This window comes from Coturnix japonica, chromosome 8 (assembly GCF_001577835.2).
Source record: "Coturnix japonica isolate 7356 chromosome 8, Coturnix japonica 2.1, whole genome shotgun sequence".
Taxonomy (NCBI): domain Eukaryota; kingdom Metazoa; phylum Chordata; class Aves; order Galliformes; family Phasianidae; genus Coturnix; species Coturnix japonica.
In genome coordinates, this window is record NC_029523.1 from 7,637,195 (window position 1) to 7,660,894 (window position 23,700).

The window sequence follows — 23,700 nt, forward strand, 5'->3', positions numbered from 1 at the left end:
AAAAGTGCAATTTACCACGATTATGTGACTAAGTTAAAACACATTTTGCTATCAAAGTCCCTAAAGCCCCTTCCCAAATATCGTAAGGTCAAGGACAGACTGGTTAATGATGTATTTTGTATCTCAGAATTCTTCCTAGAAAAATATACGGATATATATGTTTATCTACTATATATAAGGATACCTCTACTATGTATAAGGATGTAATAAACTGTAAAACATATTCTTTGTCATCAGGGAAAATGAGACGACCTTATTTTCAGTGCCAGGACCTGTCCACTGCATGAGACCATCTGCATCCCGGCTGCTGGCCAAATATTGGAGAAGAATGTTCTGATAAATAATCCTAGGATTACTTAGGAAAAGAGAATCTTAAAATATATTTTCAGTTATACTTCAGCAACATGTTATCATGTCATGAAAGTTTTAGAGCATAATGTTCCTGTAAACTTTCGCACATCAATGGCATTTTCACATTTAATCTACTTCAGCTAGTGTGTAAGCTCTGTAAACGTTTAATGAAAGATCAATCCACTCTATTTCCAATGCAGTGGCAACCCCATTAGGGGATCACAATTATCACAGCTGACCTGAACAATCTGATACTGCTGTGCTAGTGAAAGCAAGGTAGCAGAAGGACTGTACCTTTCACTTGGTTTTTGCTGCTGTTTATCCATGCTTTCTTTTCTGTTCTCCTCTGGCAGCACATTTCATTAATGTCAACGTCTCAACTGGAAGAGCTATTTGTCACCTTATCTCCAGCTGTCAGTAGCTATCGTCTCTGAGTTATAGGCACATTTGAATTACTGACTGCGAGAGTGAAAGGGAAGGATATCACCACAACTGTAGTTTATTAAAGACCCACAGCTTTTCTGTATAAAGTCTAGAAATTCATTTTGCTAATAAATAATTGCTAGAGACATCTTTTTTTTTTTTTTTTTTTTTCTGTTTTCCTTCCAGCAAGGACATCAGCCTTTAAAGGATCTTCTGTTGTCAGAGTATTCACCTGAAATAACCTGTATAACTCTTAGAAAATTTTAGTTTTTATAAGGAATTTATGTGATTTGTATAATCGTGATTATCAGGGCAATGCTGTAGCTTGTAACAAACATTGATGTACACAGTGTTAGTACTTGTAATGGTAAGGATTCTGACAGTTATTGAAGAATTGGCTGTCTGGTCACAGCCAAAGGGTTTTGATCAATGGTTCTGTGTCAGGGTGGAGGCCAGTCACAAGCCGTGCCCCAGAGGTGTTGGTCTTGAGACTGGTGTTCGTCAACATCTTTATCAGTGACAGATGATGATACTGAGTGTACCCTCAGCAAGTTTGCAGATGGCACCAAGCTGAGTGTTGCAGTCAATACACTGGAGGGAAGGGAAGTCATCCTGAGACGAGGACAGGCTGGAGAAGTGGGCCCATGAGAACCTAATGAGGTTCAACAAGGCCAAGAGATTATCTCTGTGGTCCTTTTGAACTCAGGCCATTATAGGATTCTGTGATTCTGTGAATATTGGTGGGAAGGTTCAGTCTCTACAGCCCTATCACCAACATCTGTTTCTGATGGCATGGACCAACGTAATAAAAAACAGGCATTATTTTTGGAGCAGCTGTTGTACTTCTTTTATAGATTTCTTTATCAATGCAGATTTTGAAATCTCATGTGTAAACAGTGAAATAAAGAACAGATTATGAAGTACTTTGACCGAATCCTTACTCTACATAAAAGGTAATTAAATCCTTGTATTTTGCTAGCAGTTCTTAATTTTCCGTCAGTGTTAATGTTTCTATACTCTTTACAGGAACTTCTGCAGGTAGACCAGGAGTCACTTATGCTGGACTGTATATAGACATTGAGTAAGAAAGTGCCTACAGCAAACTTGCAATCTAAGCAGGACATAAGACGTAGTGAGTGGATATTGCCACAAGGGGAATACAGCAGGGAACAGGGCTCCTGTTCTCCAGAGGCTTGTAATCACTTAAAAAAAAAAAAAAAAAAAAGTTCTAATAAGAACTTTCTTTTGTTTTCTATTCTCCATGTTGTTTTCAAAATTATTTAAACAGAGGGTTTTTTAGTATTATTTTTCCTTAGGGGCACTATTATCACTTAGATTTTATTAGAACTCTGGAAAGTGACATAAATATTTTGTTATCATACATAAAATGTTCTTGCTTGTAAGAATTTGCCATATTTGCAGTGAAATTCCAAGGAGAATAAGGCTTTTTTAAAATCTACTTGCTTAATTATTTTGTGTTTGTTTTCTTAAGCATTAAAAGCACCTTGCCTTTTATTACATTGCAACTTTTGAATCTCTAGCCATCTCCCTAGTGCCTCAACATCATTTCAAGTGCTTCTGCAAAGAAGCACTTGTCATACCCCATGCCAAGCATATTTTATTAATATATAATCCTACTCAGCATAAAAAAAAAAAAAATAATAACCCACGTTCGGGACAATTTCTGTAGGATCCCTCATATGAAAGCTTCCCCAGTAAGTGATACGACACTGACTGCATACACTTAGAAATGGACTTAGGTGCTGCTCCTGCATTCATACTAACAACCATAATCACTCTTCCTTTGGAAAGACAAACAGTTCATAATTTATGGAGTAAATGTGCTAAACTAGAGCAAGAACAAATGGATTATAAATTTCTAGATGTGTGAAAACTCTACCTTCACCTTTTACACTTTTAAGTTTTGATTGGTTCAGTAAAATAGTTTTAATATGACACAGATGTAAAGACGTGGGATATTTTTTACTCTAATTTCATTTTCAGTAATTGTATTGATTTTTATGTGATGATGCAGCATTGCATAGAAACAACAGCTTATAACAGAATAGTTCAAATATTTTATGTAAAAGAATTATTGGATTGCCTCACCTGTACTTCTTCCTTAAAAGAGAAAAAAGAGGAAATGAGATCAACTGCTTTCCCAATTAGCATTCAGACAGTCTTCATTTGGAAGTGCATTTTGCAATCTTGTTTAGGTTAAAGAGGTAAAGAAAGAACTTTATCCTGCATACTTAGCTGCTACCAAGTCAATTTTCTCCTGAAAGGATGCAAAGACTTGTGGATATTTCAGAACTATTAGATACATTAGATAATTAGTTCCTAATTCTTCATATTAAGGATTTTCTTTGATCTTATCCATAGTCAGTCCAGAATGACCATGCGTTTTCTCTGTGCCATAATTTTCTTGATTGGAGAAAAAAAAAAAAAAAGAAGAAAATAAGTAAATAAGTAAAGTAAATGCAAGTTAGAAATGACGTTTGTCCAGGTTCTGTGGTCAGGGTGTATTTCTCTATATCTAAGTTACAGCAGGAGAGATGGCATCTCAGGGTGGATGTGTTATGAAGACACAGGCTTGCTCAGGCTGTCCCCAAAGAGAGTGATATCAGTACAGTAACTCCCTCCAGCCTTTTCCAAGGCATATCAAGAGTTACTTCTCTTTGGACCACAGCAGGTCTGTTCAGAGAAGATGGCTATATTTATGGATACGATCCAAGGGATAGAATGCCTCTCCTGTGAGGATAGGATGAGAGAGCTGGGGCTGTGCAACCTGGAGAAGAAAAGTCTGCAAGATGACCTGATACTGTCCTGTCAACATCTAAAGGGGAGCTACAGGAAAGAAGGGGGCAGACTCTTTAGCAGGGTCTGTGGTGATAGAACAAGGGGAAATGGCTTCAAGCTTAAAGAGGGTAGATTTAGGTTGGATATAAGGAAAATGTTTTTTACAGTGAGGGTGGTGAGGTACTGGCACAGATTGCCTGGAGTGGATGCTCTGTCTCTGGACACTTTCAGGGCTGAATCATGCCCTGGGCAATCTGATCTGTCTATGTCCTTGTTCATTGCAGGGAGGCTTTCAAAGTCCCTTACAGTGCTGAAGATTCTGTTTCTATATCGATAGCAGTGTGAGGTTCATGCTAAAGCAGTGTTACGTGCTACAGAGCTGAATGCACAGGCAGCATAAAGATAGCCTTCAGCTTGTGGGAAAGAAGGTCTTTGACTGTCCTTTTTCCAGTTCCTACCTTTACTGAAGTAGTGGGACCAATCTCTAGTGTTTTTCTGTTTGTTGCATTGCTTTCACTAAAAGTATAAATTAGCTGATCAGCCTCCTGCTGTGATATGTTTGGGAACTGTGCATACTTACCATAGGAACCAGAATTGGAGTTGTCTTCACATTGGCCACTAGATACCCATCAGATGGTAGAAATTCTTGCTTTGTTGCCACGTTGAATTGCATTCAAATCTGAAGGGGTGGGATGTAATAATCAAGTAGTACTTGAATAGATTTGCAGTAACGCACTTTATTTATTCATAACTACAATACAGATTACTTATTTTATCCCTACATCCCTTTCATTTTATGTAGCATATTTTTCTTACATATAAAATACTGGACTTACTTTTAACACATTGTAATCTCTCAGTTCATGAGATACAGCACATGCAATGGAGGCTTACTGATATTTTTTCATGGCAGCATTTCAACGCTGGCATGTCCTACAATGAGATGAAAATCATTCTGTTTAGGGCATTAATAGCTAAGGTTATGTTTACTGTGGCCAAAACAGAATCCCTAGTAATTGTCCAGCGTTGCTCCTACACAAAGAAGCTGGACAAAAATACCATTCGTCTGTTGAGCATATGGCTTAACTAACAGTTAAGCTTGGCTCTATGTCCAGATCTGCATAACCCTGTTGCATTCTGTTCCCTCCTAAACGAATATTTCTAGGAAAATGCTGCAACTTTAATGTAGATCCTCATTATTTCAAGCTTTGAGCAACCAGGAGAATGGGGTACTAAATGCAGTTGCTATGATAAGCTTATAAGCTTAATAATCACCTGAAGTTGACATACAACTAAAGAAAAGCAATGTTACTGCTAATTTTAATTCAATATTTATTTCTTCACTTTATTGCAATTGGCTTGCATATGTTACAGTACTTCCTATGTTTTATTAAACTTGTGTTTCATGAATAAAGTCAAAGAGAAAAGAAATGAAGGCTTTTGACTCCAGTGAAGCTGACCAAGTGTGAGTAAGCAGTACTGTTGAACTACGTGGCACTTTGCTCACACTTTCCAATGATGATGCTGAAGCACAGCATTGACACTTTTGATGCAGGTATAAGTGATTCAGAATAGTATTATCCTCAGCCGCATGAGTGTGAAGACAGAGTAGTTCTCAGCACAGCTAAATGTTTGCATGTATTTGCCATGCACTGCTTCTCTTGTTAAATGTCCCTCTTCCACAAGAGCTTCCAGCCTCCATTGAATGCATAGAACCCCACTTATTCCAGTGTGTGTGCTGGTATTCATGGTGTTATAAATACAGCTTATGAAAGATATAATTATATGACATTCTGGGTAATATTTCATGTCCCATTGGTGCTATAAGGTATAAATAAATGGATACAGACACACATACATTATACTATGAGGCATGCCCAATAAATAACTTTAACAATATTTTAATCAAAGCAGAGTATTTTACCTCAAGATTCTTAGAAATGCTCATGGGGACACTGTGAGGGATAATAGTTTTTACTTAAAAATTTTTAATGTAAAGAGAACATCAGAATAGATCTATTTATGTACAGCGTCTCCAACATACATATTATAAAGCGTATTGCCAGCTGACATCTCTCAATATCAAAACAACATTTAGGCTTATGCCTATGAGATTTACACTTGTGTAAAATTGTACTGAGTCCAGATTCTTGGTAGAAACACTTGCCTTTATAGAATCTCGGGAAGGCTAAGTAACTCTGCCATGTACCAGTGCCAGTGCCTCTGGTGTGAAGCCTGAAAGAGTGGCATAGTAATAAAAGGGAGAAAAGAAGTCCTTATTTGGACAGACATATTTGTCAATTTTATGCAAAATGAGCCAAATAATCCACATTATAGAGGATTATTTCAGTTTATATAACGTTGTTTTTGGAAAGGAAACAATTCTCTACATCATGTACCGCCTGATAGATAAGGTTTTGAATCAATATTTGTTTGAGAATATGATGCCTCTGCTATTCAGTTTCTGTTTGCCTTCAAGCCAGTCATGTAAGTACCTTTTACCAATTCCAGGCAGGCAGACACATCAGCCTTTGGGATGAGCAGATGGGAATTTGGTCTCTCCATGGCATTGAGCTAAGCCAGTACTAAGCAGCAGCAAGGTTCCAGAAACAAACGAATACACAAAAGCTTTTCAAAGGATTTAAAAGCTCACACTCAGTGCCATGCTGACTGGGTCATAAAGCTTCTTGGCCTGATCTGACTATGGGGCAGAAGGTTATATCTGTTCACAGACTTTCTTCTTTACCTGTACAAGAAATCTACTTCCATTATTTTTATTTTAATCAAGAGAAGAAGAGAAGGGGGAAATCTATGTTTGTGTTGATTGAAGCAGCAATATGTTCAGACAACTCCTTAAAGACCCTTCTTCACTGGGAAGCCCAGAGATGGCTTCTGATTCCCTTTTTCCAGAATAAGTATGTTTTGTTCATGCACAGTCCATTACAGGAACAGGACAGTGAAATTTATTGGTTCTTAATATCAGACAAAAAGACATATAATATATAATAATTGTGTGCCCCAGTGGCACAAGTGGTAGGGATGCCGCATTGCAACACCGGAGGCCCTGGGTTCAAATCCCCCCTGTGGCACAAGTGGTAGACGTGCTGCTCTGCTACACAGGAGGCTCGAATCCCAGGGGGTTGGACTCGATGATCTCTAAGGTCCCTTTCAACCTGTATGAGACTATGATACTATGATGATGATGATGATGATAATAAAGAAAACTTTATTCTCTTTCTCATACCTATTTTCATCATTGTATCATAATGTATTTTTCTTGAGGTCTAAGCAAATGTGCCATTTTGGAAAACATTGCACAGGTAATAAGGGTTTTCTATGGGCATATGTGAGCTTGGAAAACAATGATTTGAACTTGCCAAGACTTTGCAGGAGGTTTAGATTAGTTTGAGCAATGTGGATGAAATATAATAGAAACTGTCCTGGTAATATGAAGGGGAGAATGAACAGTCTTGTTATCCTTCTTGGATATGTGCCAAACCATTAAATCAATACTGAACTTCTTGCAAGGAAGAATAAACATATAAACCACTTATAATGAAAAGTGACCTGGACTTTTTGTAATTAATTGGATGGACAATTGCTCGTGACTCCAAGAGTGCCATCAGCTTACCCAATAGACTGTAAATCCATACTTTTTTTTGTCATCAATATAGGAAAGAATATCTACTGATCTATATAATCAATCCCCAGAAACATAAAATAAGTTGAAAAATCTACCTTCTCCCTACTCAGAGTGCATGGAAACCAACACATCTACAGGAAAGAAGCTTGCAAGTGACTCAGTCATTTTCCATTTCAGATGTAGTACAGACAAGGGTAGTTCTACTAGGATTTTTTCCTCTTCTCTCTGCCCATAATGACTAACCATTATTATATGTAAAGCTGATAAATAATCTGCCTGGCATTTAATCCTTGTCTTAAAAGCATGTTCAAGCTAGTGTAGTTTTACAGGACATTATACCAGTACCTCACAATTAGTTGATCAGTTTAAATAATTATTTTTCCATTTGGAAGAGTCTCAAACCACCCATTCCTGCTGTTCATTTATTTTTTCTAATTTGCCATGTATCACTAATGGATGCATTTCTTCATACTGCTTACTGTATGCTGCACGGATGATAGACTTATTTCTGAGGCACAATTTAAATAAGAGTAAGTCACAAAGAGCTCTTAATGTCTGTGCAAATACCTTTTCAGCAATGGAGGTACAGGTAACTGTGTAAACATGAGGACACTGACACAAGTGTGTTTGCAACTGTATCACTAACTATAGATGAAAAACAAACACCTAAGCTACAAGAGAAGATAAAGAGATAATTCATGCTGAGATCTACTTCTCTTCCTCTGATGTTTCCACAGCATTCATGACATGCTTCAAATCATTTGTGTCACAGCAGCTGGGAAAGTCAACTGAATGACTATGCATGTATAAACAAATACATTGTGTTTCATCATAGGTTTATAAATATATGTATTTATTAAAATTTCTTCATGGATTTCTGTGTGTTTCATATGATAAGTTTTTACATTATATGGATAATGAAAGAGAGTAGGGAACCTGATTCAAATGAATTCTAGTTCTGGAAGAAGTTTGAGTGTTATGAAGCTGATCAGATGAGAAAGAGATGCAAAGGGAAAAAATATTACTGGGGTGTTTCAAAGTAGTGATACGTTAAGATAAGAAGGAATCTTAATTGTTCTTATTCATTTTAATGTAAAAATAAAAAATAAAAAATATAAGAAATGGTATGTAAAATATGTATGTATCTAACAAATAGTTCTACTTTGACTTTGAGAAAGTGCCAGACAAAAATGATGATATAGTTAATGAACAAATAGCATATTTTTCTCATTTCTTATTTCAGTGAAGAGAACTTCATTTGAAAGGAGTTTAAAATATCTTGACTTTTTTCTTTTTAGTCACCAGACATGGATGACTGACAATTTCAATAGGCACAAATAAGTTGTATTCTATCCTAACAGAGTCATCTTCTCCCAGAGAAGGGAAGCTGCTGTATTTCTGTTGCATGTTCCAATGTTTGTCCCTATTTTCTTGCTCCTGTATAGGTAGATGTTTTTGGAAAGCTCAGTCAGTATGTAATTTGCAACTCCTAAAATAGGAGAAAACAACAATAAGAGAAAGTCAATGAAATTTGGAAAGGTTCTCCACCACTTAAATGATCTAAACTAGCATGTGGCCTGTTTTGGCCACCTGTGGATGAAGCTTCTGCTTAAAATCTAATTTTTTAGTGTTTTCTGATACAGAATATTTTTCACATTTGTATGTGACTTTTGTGGAATGGCTGGAAGGTAAAAGCTGCAAAGTAATGGGATATTGCTGCTATGGGATCCTCCTTCTGCTGTAGGAATGTGGTGTAGCTGTGTCCAGATGGGTTAACTACAACCCAATCAGAGTCTGCCTCCTGTATTGGAATTAAATTTTCTATAAGGATCTACAACAGTTCCAACCCTGAGTAGCTTTTGCCTTGAATTGTACACAGGGAGTGTGGTTTACTTGTGTAAACTTCTAACTTGTGTTACAAGCCCTATCAGAATAAGGCAGTTGTTTCATACCCCTGCAGTTTGCATCTTAAGTGAGCTCTAGTCGCAGATCAGTGTATGATACAAGTTACAACATTTTGTTGACCATTGTTCCACTGAGTTTCAATGTAGTCATTGTAGCTTTACTCAAGTTATGGCCTCATGCACTAAGAAATCTTCAGGTGAAAGAATGTAGGAGGAGAAAAATGCCATATATTCTCTCAGTGATCTTTTCTGCCAACAGATTAACTTGCAGCTGTTTGGGAAACATTACATTCAGAATTCTGATGTCATTCCAATCCATTTGAAACAGTCATCTTCTCACCAGCCAAAAGTGGATCTGTGTCATTTAGAAGACATTAACAAAAGGGAAGGCAGAGCAGCGTTCTGTAATATTAAAAATGGTGTGATGTTTATTCTCCAAGTTGGCTTTCCAAACTATGCAACACTGCTACTTATTGACTTTTATACTTTCTGGCACTATTGCTGCTTTATGAAATACCAAAGTAAATTATAATGAAAACTAACACTCCTGGTTTTATTTGGGTACCTCTTGGGTATGTCTGACTTAAGAAAAAATGCCTTTGTTTAGGAAGAATCCATCACACGCACTAGAAATTTCTTAGTTAATCATCCAGAATAGCATATGTTATCTTCCCATTTCGAACTCACACACAGTGCAAAAGTAGAATACAATGTTTTTTGTTTGTTTGTTTTTGTGTTGTTGTTTTTTGTTTCCTTCAACTGGATGTTTTATGGAGGGTTTTCCCTATATTTCCCTATGCCATATAATTTAGAATGTATTAAAATGAATGCAGTAGCAGCAAGAAATATAAAATTTATATATGCATTTGAAAAAAAAAAGATTCAGTAGTTTAAAATGAGACATAGACATCCCTCCTTTGCCTGCTGCCCTAGTCCTTTTCAGATCCACGTGTAATTTTATGTTCGTTGAACATATATCCATATCCACTTTGCAAAGAAGAATGCCATGTCAGAAAATTATTCTCAGATAAAGCATCTCTCTGAATGCTACACAAATAAGAAATAGTAGGAAATAATGAAAGAAATTAAAATATATATTTTTAAACTGCTTTTATTTGTTTATCTATCTATTTATTTATTTAAACATGCCCTGATTGCACTGTTTCAACCTAACCTCTAAATGGAACAAATGGCAGAAAATCCGGTTCAGCAAACAGGCTGTGACTTTCCTGCAGTACAGCCTGTCAGTATTGGCACTACTTGGCTTCAGAGCTCTTGCACGTGTGTTAACCAGCTAGCCAAGAAACAGATTTGGAGCAGGACATACAAATCAGTGGGTCAGGAAGATGGAAAGAATGCTGTTCATGGACCTTGGCACTGCTTGTGACAGTACTGCACTTCTATCACAGATTTCATCCTGAGAGCCAGAGTGACTTATTTCCTCTTTCTTCTATCAGCCTAGAAACTCAAAGCCATCATCCTTCTCAGCAACAGGCTTTGCCCTGAGCAATAAAAAACTCTACCCAATGGTGAGCATACTGTTTATATCAGACTGAAAATAGATGGGAAGCATAGTAGGTCCCAGCTACTATTAAATCTTAGGTTCTTGTTAAACACCATGACAGCAGCTAGCCTTGGCTCTTACAAATTGGAAGAAATGGAAGAGAAGGAAAGAGGAAGCTTGTAATAACTCCACTGTTTTTATCTGAGATATAGTTAGTTTCCTTTACCAGCAGACAGCACTGATGCTATGCTGTTCTGTGGGAGATGTTCTTCCTGCATCCCAAGGTTCTGAAGGAATGGTCTGATGTGAGTGTCAAGCCACCCTCCATTGTATTTGAAAAGTCATGGCTGTCAGGCAAAGGGACTGAAAACAGGGAAACATCAGTCCTGTTATTAAGAAAGGTAGAAAGGAAGACCCAAAGTGGTTGAGCCTCATGTGTGCGCCTGAGAAAATCATGAAACAGATCAACCTAGAAGCAATGTTAACATACATGTAAGACAAGGAGGTGATCCAAGACAGTAGAAATTCATCTAGGGCAAATCATGCCTGACCAGTATGGTGGTCTTCTACGTTGGAGTGACAACATTGGTGGACAAAGGATGTACAACTGGTGACATCTACCTGGAACTGTACAAGGCCTTTGACATAGTCCACCATCGCATCTTTGTCCCTAGATAGGAGAGATATGGATTTGAAGCCTGGACTAATCAGTGGATTAGGAATTGCCTGGATGGACAAAGCCAGAGGAGTGTGATTGGTAGCCCTGTTTCCAAGAGGAGGTGAATGGCAGGTGGGGTCCCCCAGGAGTCCAACTTAGAATCATTACTCTTTAATGTCTTCATCAGTGACATGAATGATGTGATCAATAGTGCCTTCAGCAACTTTGCATTTGACACCAATCTGAGTAGTGCAATTGACAGAACAGACAGGAGGGATTCCATCCAGAGGGACCTGAACAGGCTTTTTAAAAGAGGAATATTCAAAGGAGGGGGAACAACTTTTAACTTGGGTAGATAACATGGGTGATAAGATGAAGTGGAATGATTTTTCCCTCAAGGATGGAGATTTTGGAAAGGGTCCAGAGGAGGGCCACGAAGATGATCAGGGGGCTGGAGCACCTCCCCTATGAGGACAGGCTGAGGGAGTTGGGTTTGTTCAGCCTAGAGAAGAGAAGGTTGCGGGGTGACCTTATTGCAGCCTTTCAATACCTGAAGGGAACTTACTCCCAGGAGGGGAGTAAACTCTTCGAAAGGGCTGACAATAGCAGGACTAGGGGAAATGGTTTTAAGTTAAAAGAGGGAAGATTTAGGTTGGATGTTAGGGGGAAGTTCTTTACTAGGAGAGTGGTTAGGCCCTGGAACAGGCTGCCCAGGGAGGTTGTGGATGCCCCGTCCTTGGAGGTGTTCAAGACCAGGCTGGACAGGGCCCTGGGCAACCTGATCTAGTAAAGGTGTATGTTTGGTGGCCCTGCTAGGCAGGGGGGTTGGAACTACATGATCCTTGTGGTCCCTTCCAATCTGGGTCATTCTGTGATTCTGTGATTCTGAGAGAAGGTTTAGATTGGATGTCAGGGGAAGTTCTTCACAGAGAGAGTGATGAGGTGCTAGAACAGGCTGTGGAGGCTGGAGGTATTCAGGACCAGGTTGTGTGGCACCCTAGTCAGTCTGCTTTACTACCAGATTTGGGGGTTGGTGGCCCTGCCTGTGGCAGGGGTTTGGAACCTGATGATCCTTGGGATCCCTTCCAACCCAAGCCATTCTATGATTCTATGACTTCAGAAAGTAGAATTTCTTTCTGCTAAAGTCAATGAGTCTGTTGGTCCTGCTAGTCTGCAGTGGATGGAAATCTGATTTCCAAAAAAGAATTATGTACATTTAGTGCAAAAATTATTTCAGGGCTGGAGAACTTGTATTTGAGAAAATGGCTGTAAGAGAAACAGGTAAAAAAAAAAAAAAAAGTCAAGGTTTACTGTGTGATAACGAGGGGGGAAAAATAGGAGAGAGATGCTGCTACTTGCAAGGTAAAATCAAGGAAAAAAAGGGAACATGTACATATAATATGTGTATAGGTACAAATGTTTTTGTGTATAGGAGGGCTGCTCTGAAAGTAATACCTTCTATTTTATTATGTTAGCCCACTCCATCAGAGGTTGATTTTGGTGGTATAGCAGTAGAGGCTGAACATTCTTGAAAACAATGTAGAACAAATTTCTACCCTGAATCCCAGCCCTAGTTTCTCTCCTTTCACTTTTTACTCGCAACAACTCACTTATTTCTGAAGTCTGTAATCATTTCTCATGTTTCCTGTTAGAGAAGCTGCTTGTGACTTCTTGCTTGTCCTCATCTATGTATCAACTGTCATGAAGTCAGGCAGCTTCCTTTTGTTGCCCTGTGTCCCCCACAGTTTTCAGACAGGACACTTCCTCTCATCTCTCTCAGAGCATTTAAGTCTTCATCTGTCATGGTTCCAAAAGACATTATTTAAGAAAGACTTCAGGAAAAGGTGTAGGCTGGCTAGTAAGTGCTTTAGAAGCTTCACCTCAAAAGAGTAAAATAAAACATCTATTTTTAAAAAATGTCAGCTCCTCAGTTTCTACAGCAGTGAATTTGAAAGGCTGACTAATTGCTGCACTACTAATTATTTGCACTGGTATCTAAAGCAAAACATTAGTCTAGTTGTAGTCTCTGAAATAACATAAGTTATGGCAAAGCAATCTTTCTGCATAAAAAACTGTGGAAGGGAGATTCTCTAACTGAAGTCTGACTAATTAAGCCAAAAAAAATTTCTCATAGTACTAGAATAAATGAATCCCTAAATGCAGTAAACAAAAGACTTTTAGTAGAGTGGGAGTACTTGAACTTAATACTGAATCTGATATGGGTGAGATCACAATTTTTCTAGTTTTTCTGTCATTTGGAGAAGAGCTGTAAAACTACGTATCAACTAAAACCACAGTCTGGAAAGAAACACAAAAGGTATCAGTTGACACAGTTAGTCCAAGGTTAAGAAATGATTCAGACAGGAGCTGTAATTAGTTGCGCAGAACATACTTAGCATTTAGAAGAGCCTTTAGTCTACCAGACATGCATTAAAAACTCTAAGCACTGGAAACTCAAGTTGGCAGTGTTTAATCTGAAAATGTTCTCTCTGAATACAGAAAGCAGTCAAATTCTACAGCAGATTATTAAGAAATTCCGCTAAATATTGAGCATCAGCTTTTAACTCAGATATTTTTCTTGGCGGTTGGTTTCTTCTTCAGTCACAAACTTGCTGATGCATATAGCAAGTACCATTTACTTACACTGCTCTGGCTGTATTAAAAGAGGGCTGTACACATGGTCAGGAAAGGCAGGAAGGAAGAGGCCAAAGGAGAAAGAAGAAGGGAAGGTAGAAATAAATAAAACCTCAATAATATATCCAAAAGGATGCATTTAAACAAAAGAAAAATGTTTTCCTTATTTCTTTTTACTTTCACTTGAAAAGTACATTTACAAGGTATGCACAGTATTTACTGCTTTACTGTAGTCACTATGACTTTAGTTTTATATTAGTTATTAGTTTGCCTTATATTATTAAGGCTTATTATTATTAGCCTAATATTATTAAGGCTAACTTATTAGTTAGCCTTACATTAGTTAGCCTTATATTTTAGAGGTAAAAATATTTCTGCTTTAGTTTTCGCATCTCTTTCTACTAATATGCTGTAGTTCCATACAGGTTGACAAAAGCAATTATTAGATTTCTAGATTCTTAAAATGAAAATAAATTTATAAGAACAAAACATTAAAAATGTAACCAAATTAAAAAGAAAACAAAACAAAACAACAGCACACCACCAACAAAAAGACCTATGAAATAGCTGCACCAAATTATCACCTATTATGTGTATATGGCTAAGATATCCCAGTGAAAAGGCATTTTGGATCTATGATAGTAGGAGGCTACTGTACAGTAGGACTACACAGAATGTATTAATTTGGTTCTCACTTATAAATGTGAATTTAAAAGTACTGAATGTAGGAAAAAATAAGTGTCTAAATATTACATAACTCATTCTATTCATTCAGTCTCATACAGTTTATTTCAGATGTCCCTCAAATGTTATTTTCTAGCTACAAATTTGATTTTTTGTCTTTTGTGTTAATAGTGTGAATGAATATTGTACTATATTTAGCTGGGACCTTCAGCAGGATCGTTAAGCCCTCTACTCTATCTGCTTTTCTGCAGTCTTATCTGAGGGCAAATCTTAATTGACATGCTTTACAAAGGACTTGACAAAGCAGTAGCTAAACCGCAGTCCAAAGGTTGCCTCGACTTAATTCTCACAGTAGTTCAGTCTGTAGACAAAGCAGACTATGGAGTACCTCGCAGATGCTAAGTATTTTAGCAAGGTTGAAAGCAATGAGCTCTACTGCTAATAAGTATCTGGTAGCTTAATTGGTAAGTAAATTAATAAAAGATGAGTTTATTACTGTGCAATTGAATTGTTTGTTTTTCCCTGCTCTTACTGAAGTATCTTGCAGAGAGGAAGGGGACCCTTTTTAAAATTCATTTGTATCCTTCTGCACATGAAGTTATCTGTTTTCTGGAATCAGATGTGTAATCTGCATATTTCCTCTGAATATAGTCCAAAAGTACAGAAAACTTTTGAAAATGTATTGTAAAAGTATTTCTTGACATTGTTTGAATTGTCCAACTGTCTACCTCAAAATGCAAATCTGGTTGTTCTAGGGTTGTATTCACACCAGGAAATAAACACGAACAATGGAAACAGAAGCACTCTTTTTCCAAATGATGGCTTTGTAGCAGAGCACTTCCTCCCTTCTAATAAATAACACTTGTTGGTTGTCCTACGCTTACAACACATGACAGAGCGTCACTGTCAAGCCTTGTTGTAATACCCAGCCAATTGCCTCCAGCTAGTCGACAGCAGAGTAGTTTGCAAATGAAGACATTTGTCTGGATGACATGTTTCTGAATGAGAATTACTTTCCTTTGCAGAGAGTTTGGCCGCTGGAAAGTAAACAATCTTGCTGTTGAAAGACGCAATTTTCTTGGCTCCCCGCTGCCACTTGCCCCTGAATTCTTCCGTAACATAAGGCTACTAGGACGCCGCCCAACGCTTCAACAGATCACAGAGAACCTGATCAAGAAATATGGGACACACTTCCTCCTATCAGCTACCTTGGGAGGTAGGGTTAATGCTTGACAATACGGTAGATGCATTTGACTTAACTGAACTGAAAGTGTTGGTCAACTGAGCTCCTTGTAAAACTGTTCTGCTCTTTGTTCTCAGCAGCTAAGCTGAGCTGCTGCCCTGGGATAGATTTTACAGCACATGAATAAGTTTTGTCTTCAAGCCTTATGGGTCCTTTTTTCTGCTGACGATAAACTTTGTTTTATTGATTCTGTGCAAACAGTTTCAGGGACAATAAGATAAGAATGCTCAATGCTAAGGCTGAGGTACTTCACCTGAGATCCTCGTGTGCATGATCGTGGCCTTCTGGGGACACTACTCTGCACTAAGTCACAAATGACAGCACATTTTTTTTTCTGTAAGAGTTCCCCACAATAATTTGACAGATAACAAATTACAGTGGTGCCTGGTTCCATCACAGTACTCCAGAGATGAAGCAACAAACCCAACAAACAGATTAATTTGGAAAGTGCAGCCTGATGTGTAATTGGGATCGAGTAACAAAATGGATTGAAGAAATCCATTGAAGAGGCATAATGTTCAAAAGAGAATGTAAATTGTTCTGAATGAAAGATAATTAGTGCCTGAGATAACCCATCTAAGCATCCCAAAATGAACTGACATTTTAGAAATGCAGCTTTATCCCTTGGTGGCTGATTATATTAAAGATAATTCTAGTGATTGAGTGTCCTTCCAGCAGGACAGTCTTGTCAAAATCCTTTATCCACCTGAGGAATTGTCCTCTTTAGTACATTTCATAACAGATATCTAACCATATAGTAAGTAAATGACTGCCTACCCATTCTCTTTTGGCTGATATCTGTAACAACTTAAACGGCTTACAGCAGCTCTATTTTGGAGAAGACCATTCTAGAAACAAGGTAAATTTCCACCTTGCTGTAGATACTAAAATTATGGTAATGAATTCCTATCACATTTTCAGAACTAGCATTTCTACATCACCATTAGGACTGTAAGAACAAATTACATGTGCTGACCAGCAATTTGGAATAACATTTCCAGTTTTTCTTTTAAATACTGTATATTTACTGTATATGTATATTTCATCCAGAAAGAACCCTTTTAAAAAATAGGCATATGTTTTATTGTGCCTATGATACATCAAAACAGCAAAATTAACTGCAGAATAGAAAGAAAATGTTGCTCTAAATAATTAAGCACAATAAATAAAGATTTGGCTGCAGCAGGTATCCTAATGAAAAGATTATCCAGTAGTAAAGTCATTATTAGCTATTTGCCAATTATTAACATAAATTTTTATACTAACCACTATATCATCAAGTTCACTCTGAAGTTGGAACTGGATATAACAATTGAAGAAAAACATTCTAACCCAAGTATGACTGCTCTTTCACAAATACAGAGCATCACACGCTGATCACAAAAGAGCTACAGACTGAATGCCTTTCGTAAAACATAGCCCAAAGGAAAAACTAAAACCTAGGGACAGTTCTTCTAAAAACACTTGGCAATTCCAGCTTTAAACTGCATTAGATACAGCTCCCAAAGCCTCAAGATCTCCTGCAGGGAAACTGGGGTAGAGAGTATCCTTTTCTTGTCCCTCTTAGTACCACTTCACAAAGGCTCTACAATGCAGTAACTGCCACATACTTGGAAAAATTCACCACTTAGAAGTAGACCTGTTGACTTCTGGGCTCTGTCAAAGCTTAATGAAGTCAAAAGGATTTTTTATATTAACTTTGATGGGCTTTGATTTAGGTCTCTAGCCTCAATTTTAAGACATAATTTAAGGCACACCTGCTACCTTCCATTATCATTGGATGGGTGGCGAATAATTTGAAAAATTGGCTGATTAAAATAATTATAGGAAATTAGTAATTTCTAAAAATGCTTTCATATGGTAGCTAATAACCCTATACTTTCCTGTAAGTGCTAGTTCTCATTTGGGAGTTAAATTGAATGGGGATTCCCAGAGATGCTTATTCATATTTTAACACTTAATTTGATTCTTTTATTTCTATAATGTATTCACACTTTCTCTTTAATTATGAGTAGTTTTATTCTGAAACCTTTATTGCTTATGCAGCTTCTTGAAATCAGAAGACCATATATTTTTTTAATTTTTTATTTTAATTATTCCCCAGTTGTTTGCATTCATGGCCAGAAAGGGAAACTTGGCAAATCAATGATCTTTCTGTAAGATTTGTGTGCCTCTGACCATTTGGCTTTCATGAATATCCCTTTTTGACCATAAAGGGAACTCTTCCACATGGTTGTTTGCGATGCATTCCCAAGTCTTTGTTCACAAACACAGATATACAATCCTCAAGGGCAGTCTAAAATGAGAATTTAGAGAAGTTATATTTTTTTTGTGGTTCCACTAGATAATGTGGGAAATGACATTTCTCACTGCTTCTGTTTCTTATGTAAATTTTATCTGTTTGTGACATAAGGAAAGTTAAATGTCTGTAATGAGTAACTGCAAGTTACGTGATGCAAGGACAGTATGTAATCCTGTGAGGCAGAGCAAAAGCCAAGACTCAGAAGCATGAACAAATTCTCTTGCCTGTGCATAGGAGTAACCTCTTCTGCTTTTGCATTATCTGTAGGCAGAATCAAATTTGTAGGAAAAAAAGGAGAGATGCAGATGCTCACAATTTTCAATTTTGCATATAAATGGGAATATTGTATTGAGGTGGGACATTACCAGTAGGTGAGGCAATTTTCCCTACTCTTCTGGGACAGCTCATGTCCTGCAAGCTTTAGCAAAACTGCAAATTTACACAATCCAGAAGAAAATTTTGGTTGTTCAGAACAGCTTTAGGGGAAGGGTGAGAAAAGACTCTTTTGGACAAAGCCCTGAGTATCTTATCTAATTAGACTTGCTTTGCACAAGAGTCTGGACTCCACAACCACCACCTTCCAACAGAAATTATTTTCTGATTCTGTGAAATGTAATGTATTTCTGAATTTTCTGTTAGCTTTCAGCTAGCACTTCCAATAATCAAAGATTGTCCTTTGAGTGAGAAACAGCACACAATCTTTTTTGTGGTTTTTTTTTCCTATATTTGTTCTTTTTTTCCTTTTGCTTGCCTACAGCATGATGCAACAACAGTCTATAATAATAAAGCCCATAATATACAAAAGCATCAGCTGCCATAAATCTCAACGGTTTACAGCAAATAGGATAGAGCAGTGAGCTGAAGAACTGGAAGTTACTGTGAAGCCTAGGGCACCACTGTGGAATAAGTGTAGGGTAAAAATGTCAGTGAATCCCACTTCAGATGCATTCATTTTAACACTGCCTTACATGTGGATGTCAAGGTTGCTTAACAAACTAATCGATTCTGTAATGGGAAAATAAAAGATAACTAATACACTGCAGTGAAATGATATGTCCTTTGGGACATGCCATTTGGGGGACTTAAGTCTGATTCTGGTGCTTTGCAAGAAGAAGACTAGGTTACCTTGGCATCTGGAAAAATTGTAACTATTCCCAATAAACAAATTTGCAGTGGGTTGCCAAGGCTTGTTATGAAATTAGCGCATCAGAAGCCAATTGGCTAAACAGCAAATGGTAATTTCAAATGTTGCAGAGTGAGATTTTTTTTTCTACGATTGTCAGTCATAATTGCTCAAAGTGCTCATTACCAGATGATCAGTACATTCACCTGTGTGGATCAGTCAGAAAAAAAAAAAAAAAAAAAAAGGTAATTGTTTTCTTTACTACAGACCATCTTAGTGGACATCAGCAAATCAGCTTACCCCCAACCTCTTGTCATTCTCCTCTGCACCGATTAGAGTTCTGCAAATGTTTGATATTCACACCTTTACTATCTTGAATAAAAAGGATCTTGAGTAATAGACTGCATCACATACAGAGATGGGAGATACTTTCTGGTGATGTAAATTGGTGAATTCTATGAATTTGAAAGGATATATGATCGTTTGCACTAAGTGCTGATATGAGTTTTACTTTCTGTGATGCTTCATTCAGGGTAAGGAATAAATAATTGGCAAACAAAGGAGGGAGAGACCAGTCCTAAATGATTAATGTGAGAAGGAAACTCAAAAATTTCTCATTGGACCTTCAGACCCTCCATGGGTCTGTAAAGCTTTCAGCATTTAAGACTAACAAAACTAAGGGGAAGTTAAAAAAAAAAACAAACAACAACCTGTTCTCTTTCTTTTCTCCCCCTGTGTGATCCAGGAAGGAAATATTCAGATCCTTTCACATAGGATATATATATGGAATCGGTGAGCGCTGTGTTCAGCCAAACCATTATGTCACATATGATGAAATTATGTCACATCTGGCCTAGCAGTGATTTAGATACTATCTGAAGCTGTGCACCTCCATCAGCCTCTGAGTTTGAGAAAATGACCTGATGAAATCCTCATAGCACATTGCTTTTATTGTTTTATTTATTTTTAATAAAATTGTATTCTGTGTCTTTATTACTGTATTGTGTTGCAACTATTGCAACTGACATATATTTAATCATAAACTTTTGATAGGTTTATAGGCCAAAGATCTTTATGTGTTTATATGATACGTGTACATATACAAACACAGAGCTCTAAGTAAGAAACTGTGGTTGATGCTCAGATATATCTACCTTTGTGTGCTTTCTTTTCTCTATAATTTCCTCACTTTCTGGCTAGCAGTGATGTGAGTTGCCTGGATCACATTTTTCTATTATTACCCAGTCTACATACGAAAATATGAGACATCAAGGCATGTGATCCTTTCATCATTACAAAGCTGTGGGTACAAGGAAAAACTCTCTCAATAATAACTGAGGCGGAAAATAGCACTAAGTATTAAAATCACATGAATACATTTTATTCTGAGTAACAAAATATGTTTACTCCAGTATACATTTCTATTTAGTTACAGTTGTTACTGTTTAATTTGAATTCTAATGTGCCAATGATAGCTATTTGCATTTTTTACTTAAATTTCTGAAGATTAATTGCTAATTTCTGAATGCCATCTATAAACTATTGTTCAGAAGTCTTCTATCTTAAAGGCCACAGATAGGCTATTTGACTAGGTAAATTTCTGTACACTTACTTCATTTTCTGAAAAATCAGCATGTGAATTTTTTTTCTTAGCATGGAAATTTAACTTATGAATACAAATACTTCACAATGTGCTCATAAAAGCCTGGAAATAAATAAATAGAATATAAAAGCTAAGGTATAGGCTTGTGAATTCTGGGGCTTATGTGGACATTTGTATGTATTTTGCCAAGGTCAGCCTACAGAGTGAATGTCAGCTCCCAGCCCACAGATAAATATCTTGGTCAGGGACAGGAGCTGTATGGAAGTAAAACAGCTGATTTCTTAAACCAGTCATTAGATTTTGTAGGATTTATTAGAATGACCAAATACCATTAGACTATTTCTTTTAACCCCAGGAAGTGAACTAAATTGAATACCTTGAATTTTGTGAAGTAGACTGAACACTTCTTGTTGAGATTACAGGAAGCACAGCTTTACTTTTTAGCTAATGTCTAGATGTCTTAGTCTTTTCCGTGGTGGCAGTCTACAGACCAAAAAAAGCACAAGATTCATCCACATTTTGAATGCGACAAGAGGATTTCTTTTTTTATGGGTTTAATTTTTCCTAAATTAATGTAAAACTCAACTTCTCTCCTGCCACTGATGTTCCTTCACAATTTTGCTGCTTGCATACAGAACCCTGTTACCACTCTGCAGCAAAATGGTTGAGCCCAAGTTACAACATATGGTGGGGTTCTCTGCTTTTTTCACCCACCTTAATCCTTTCCCTAGCAAGTGCACAATCAGCTGAAATACTTCTTGAATCAACCCGAATCAAGTTTGTTGGACGTCAAATATTTTTGAAATATACCTAAATGCACTTATTATCACTGTAGTGCTTGAAAATATCAGCAATGAATTAGATTGAGATGCCACACAAGAACAACACAGAGAGTTTGGAAGAGAAAGCTTCCTTTGTGTTTACAGCAAAGGCCACATCACTAGAGCTGTGTGCCTTCACTCAGCCTTGGGAAATGTAATCTGATGTGATCTCTCTTTGGTTACAGAGCACGGGGAATAGCACGTATCTGTTGTGGAGCAGAGACAGAACGACAGGGCTGGGGATGAGCATAGTGCTGATGGGGGATCTGCCTGCCAAAATGTGCCCACCAGTGGCTGCTGCAGCGGGTGTGGGTCCGTCAAGCAGAACCATGAGGACAGTATGACGTGATAGCTGTGAGGGAATTCAAAAGGTTATTTTGCTTGATGTTTTCTGATCAAAACAAAGCAACACAGAATGATTCATTTTTGACATAGTTTTTGGAAATGGGAGCCTTTTCATTGTTCTGATCTTTGCCTCCTGGAGAACAAGAGTGTTTGATGGGAGAAAAATAAACAAACTCTGTTTTAATAATAATAAAGCCTGTCAGGACTCTGTTGAAATACGATCTGGATGGAAATGGTCCCACTATCTCTACTAATAACTAGTATGGATCAATCAAAAGGGCTCTGAGTTTGCACCATGGGAGGCAAGGGTGGCATGACAGCTTATGAAACACAAAGAACCTCTTTTTTCCTTTACTTTCCAGAAATTTCCCACGTTTACCTTACAATTCATTATAAGCTATTTTCAGTAGAAATCTGATTGCAAAAGTCACTTTAATCTAAATACATTAGCTGAGACACCTGGAAAAGGGTGAAAAGTAAATTAACTTCCTTAATGAAATTCTGCAACTTTTCTGAGCTGACAGAACTCATCACTGATTCAGCGTTTACCCCCTGTGAGCTGTGACATTGTCTGCTCCAACAGTGCTGTGTCTTCACAGTACCACATACAGCTGCACAATGCCCACGGCCCCTGGTTCCGCTGTCAGAAATACTGACTAGCATTGCAGGGCAGGTTTTGAAAAGGCAGGCTTTTTCATAGGCATAACTGAACACCAGCAATGCTGGAACCTGGACCAGATTTTGTGTCGCCAGCCATGAGGTGCTACTGCCCTCCAGCTCTCTGCTCAGTGCCACCGGTGTGGAAGCATCCTGGTGTGCATAATGGCCCACCTGGCCACAAGACCTGCACTACCGTTGTGTTAGGATGGTGTGGCAACATGTAGCACATGAGCCTGTGCTAATACAATTATGTGTAAGCCTCTTCTGCCAGGTGAATTCAGCCTGCTTTGCTGGAGGATTTGATATTAAAAGTGAATGCTTGTCTATTAATTACAGCAGAAGGATTAGGTAGGTGGATGGGGAAACACTGTTATTTATGGAGGCTGCTTTAATTCCTGGTTCTTGGGAGTTCAAAAAATTCCCTCTTTGATGGCTGCATGTGAAGAAAAAGAAACCCATTAGGAAACTACAGGGGAAGAAGCATGAGTGGAAAAAAACTGTCAGAGTACACATGGAATGGCCTGGGCAGCAGCTGTCCCTTCCAGGACAAAGTGAACACGGTAGACAAGCCCAGCAGGCCTACTTAGGTAAGAGAATCCTGGACAACCACAGCTTTTACCTGTATAAGCCCTGGAAGGCCTGTCTGTCCTCTGAATTTGTGAGGCATTGGGAAAAGCTGTAATACTCATTGATTAACACTGAACACACTCCTCTTCCTCCAAACACAAATGAATTTTGCAAGTAGAGGTAAATGTGTACGATCAAAATATGTCAGCAGATGTGTTGTCCTGCATGGAGGCACACATTCTTCATTTAGCATTACTCACCACCAAGATTATCTCTTTTTAAAGAAGACGTCATGCTTCCATCCTACATATTATCCCTCTACAGCTATATTTGTTGGCACATAAGCCTGCCTGAAGTTGGCATCCCATCCTTTGTATGGGCAAAATGCCACTATGGCAGATGGGTGAGAAATGAAACTAGAGTGAGTGGCAAGTCA

General features: G+C 37.8%; 1 protein-coding gene across 3 annotated transcripts in view; it reads left to right on the forward strand.

Moving 5' to 3' along the window:
• The window catches only part of BRINP3 (BMP/retinoic acid inducible neural specific 3), a 191,153-nt gene that overhangs the window by 90,828 nt on the left and 76,625 nt on the right, over positions 1-23,700 (forward strand). For all 3 annotated transcript variants that reach the window (XM_015869841.2, XM_015869843.2, XM_015869842.2), the window contains exon 3: positions 15,626-15,816. In XM_015869841.2, the coding sequence (XP_015725327.1) occupies positions 15,626-15,816 (191 nt within the window). The remainder of the gene's footprint in view (positions 1-15,625; positions 15,817-23,700) is intronic.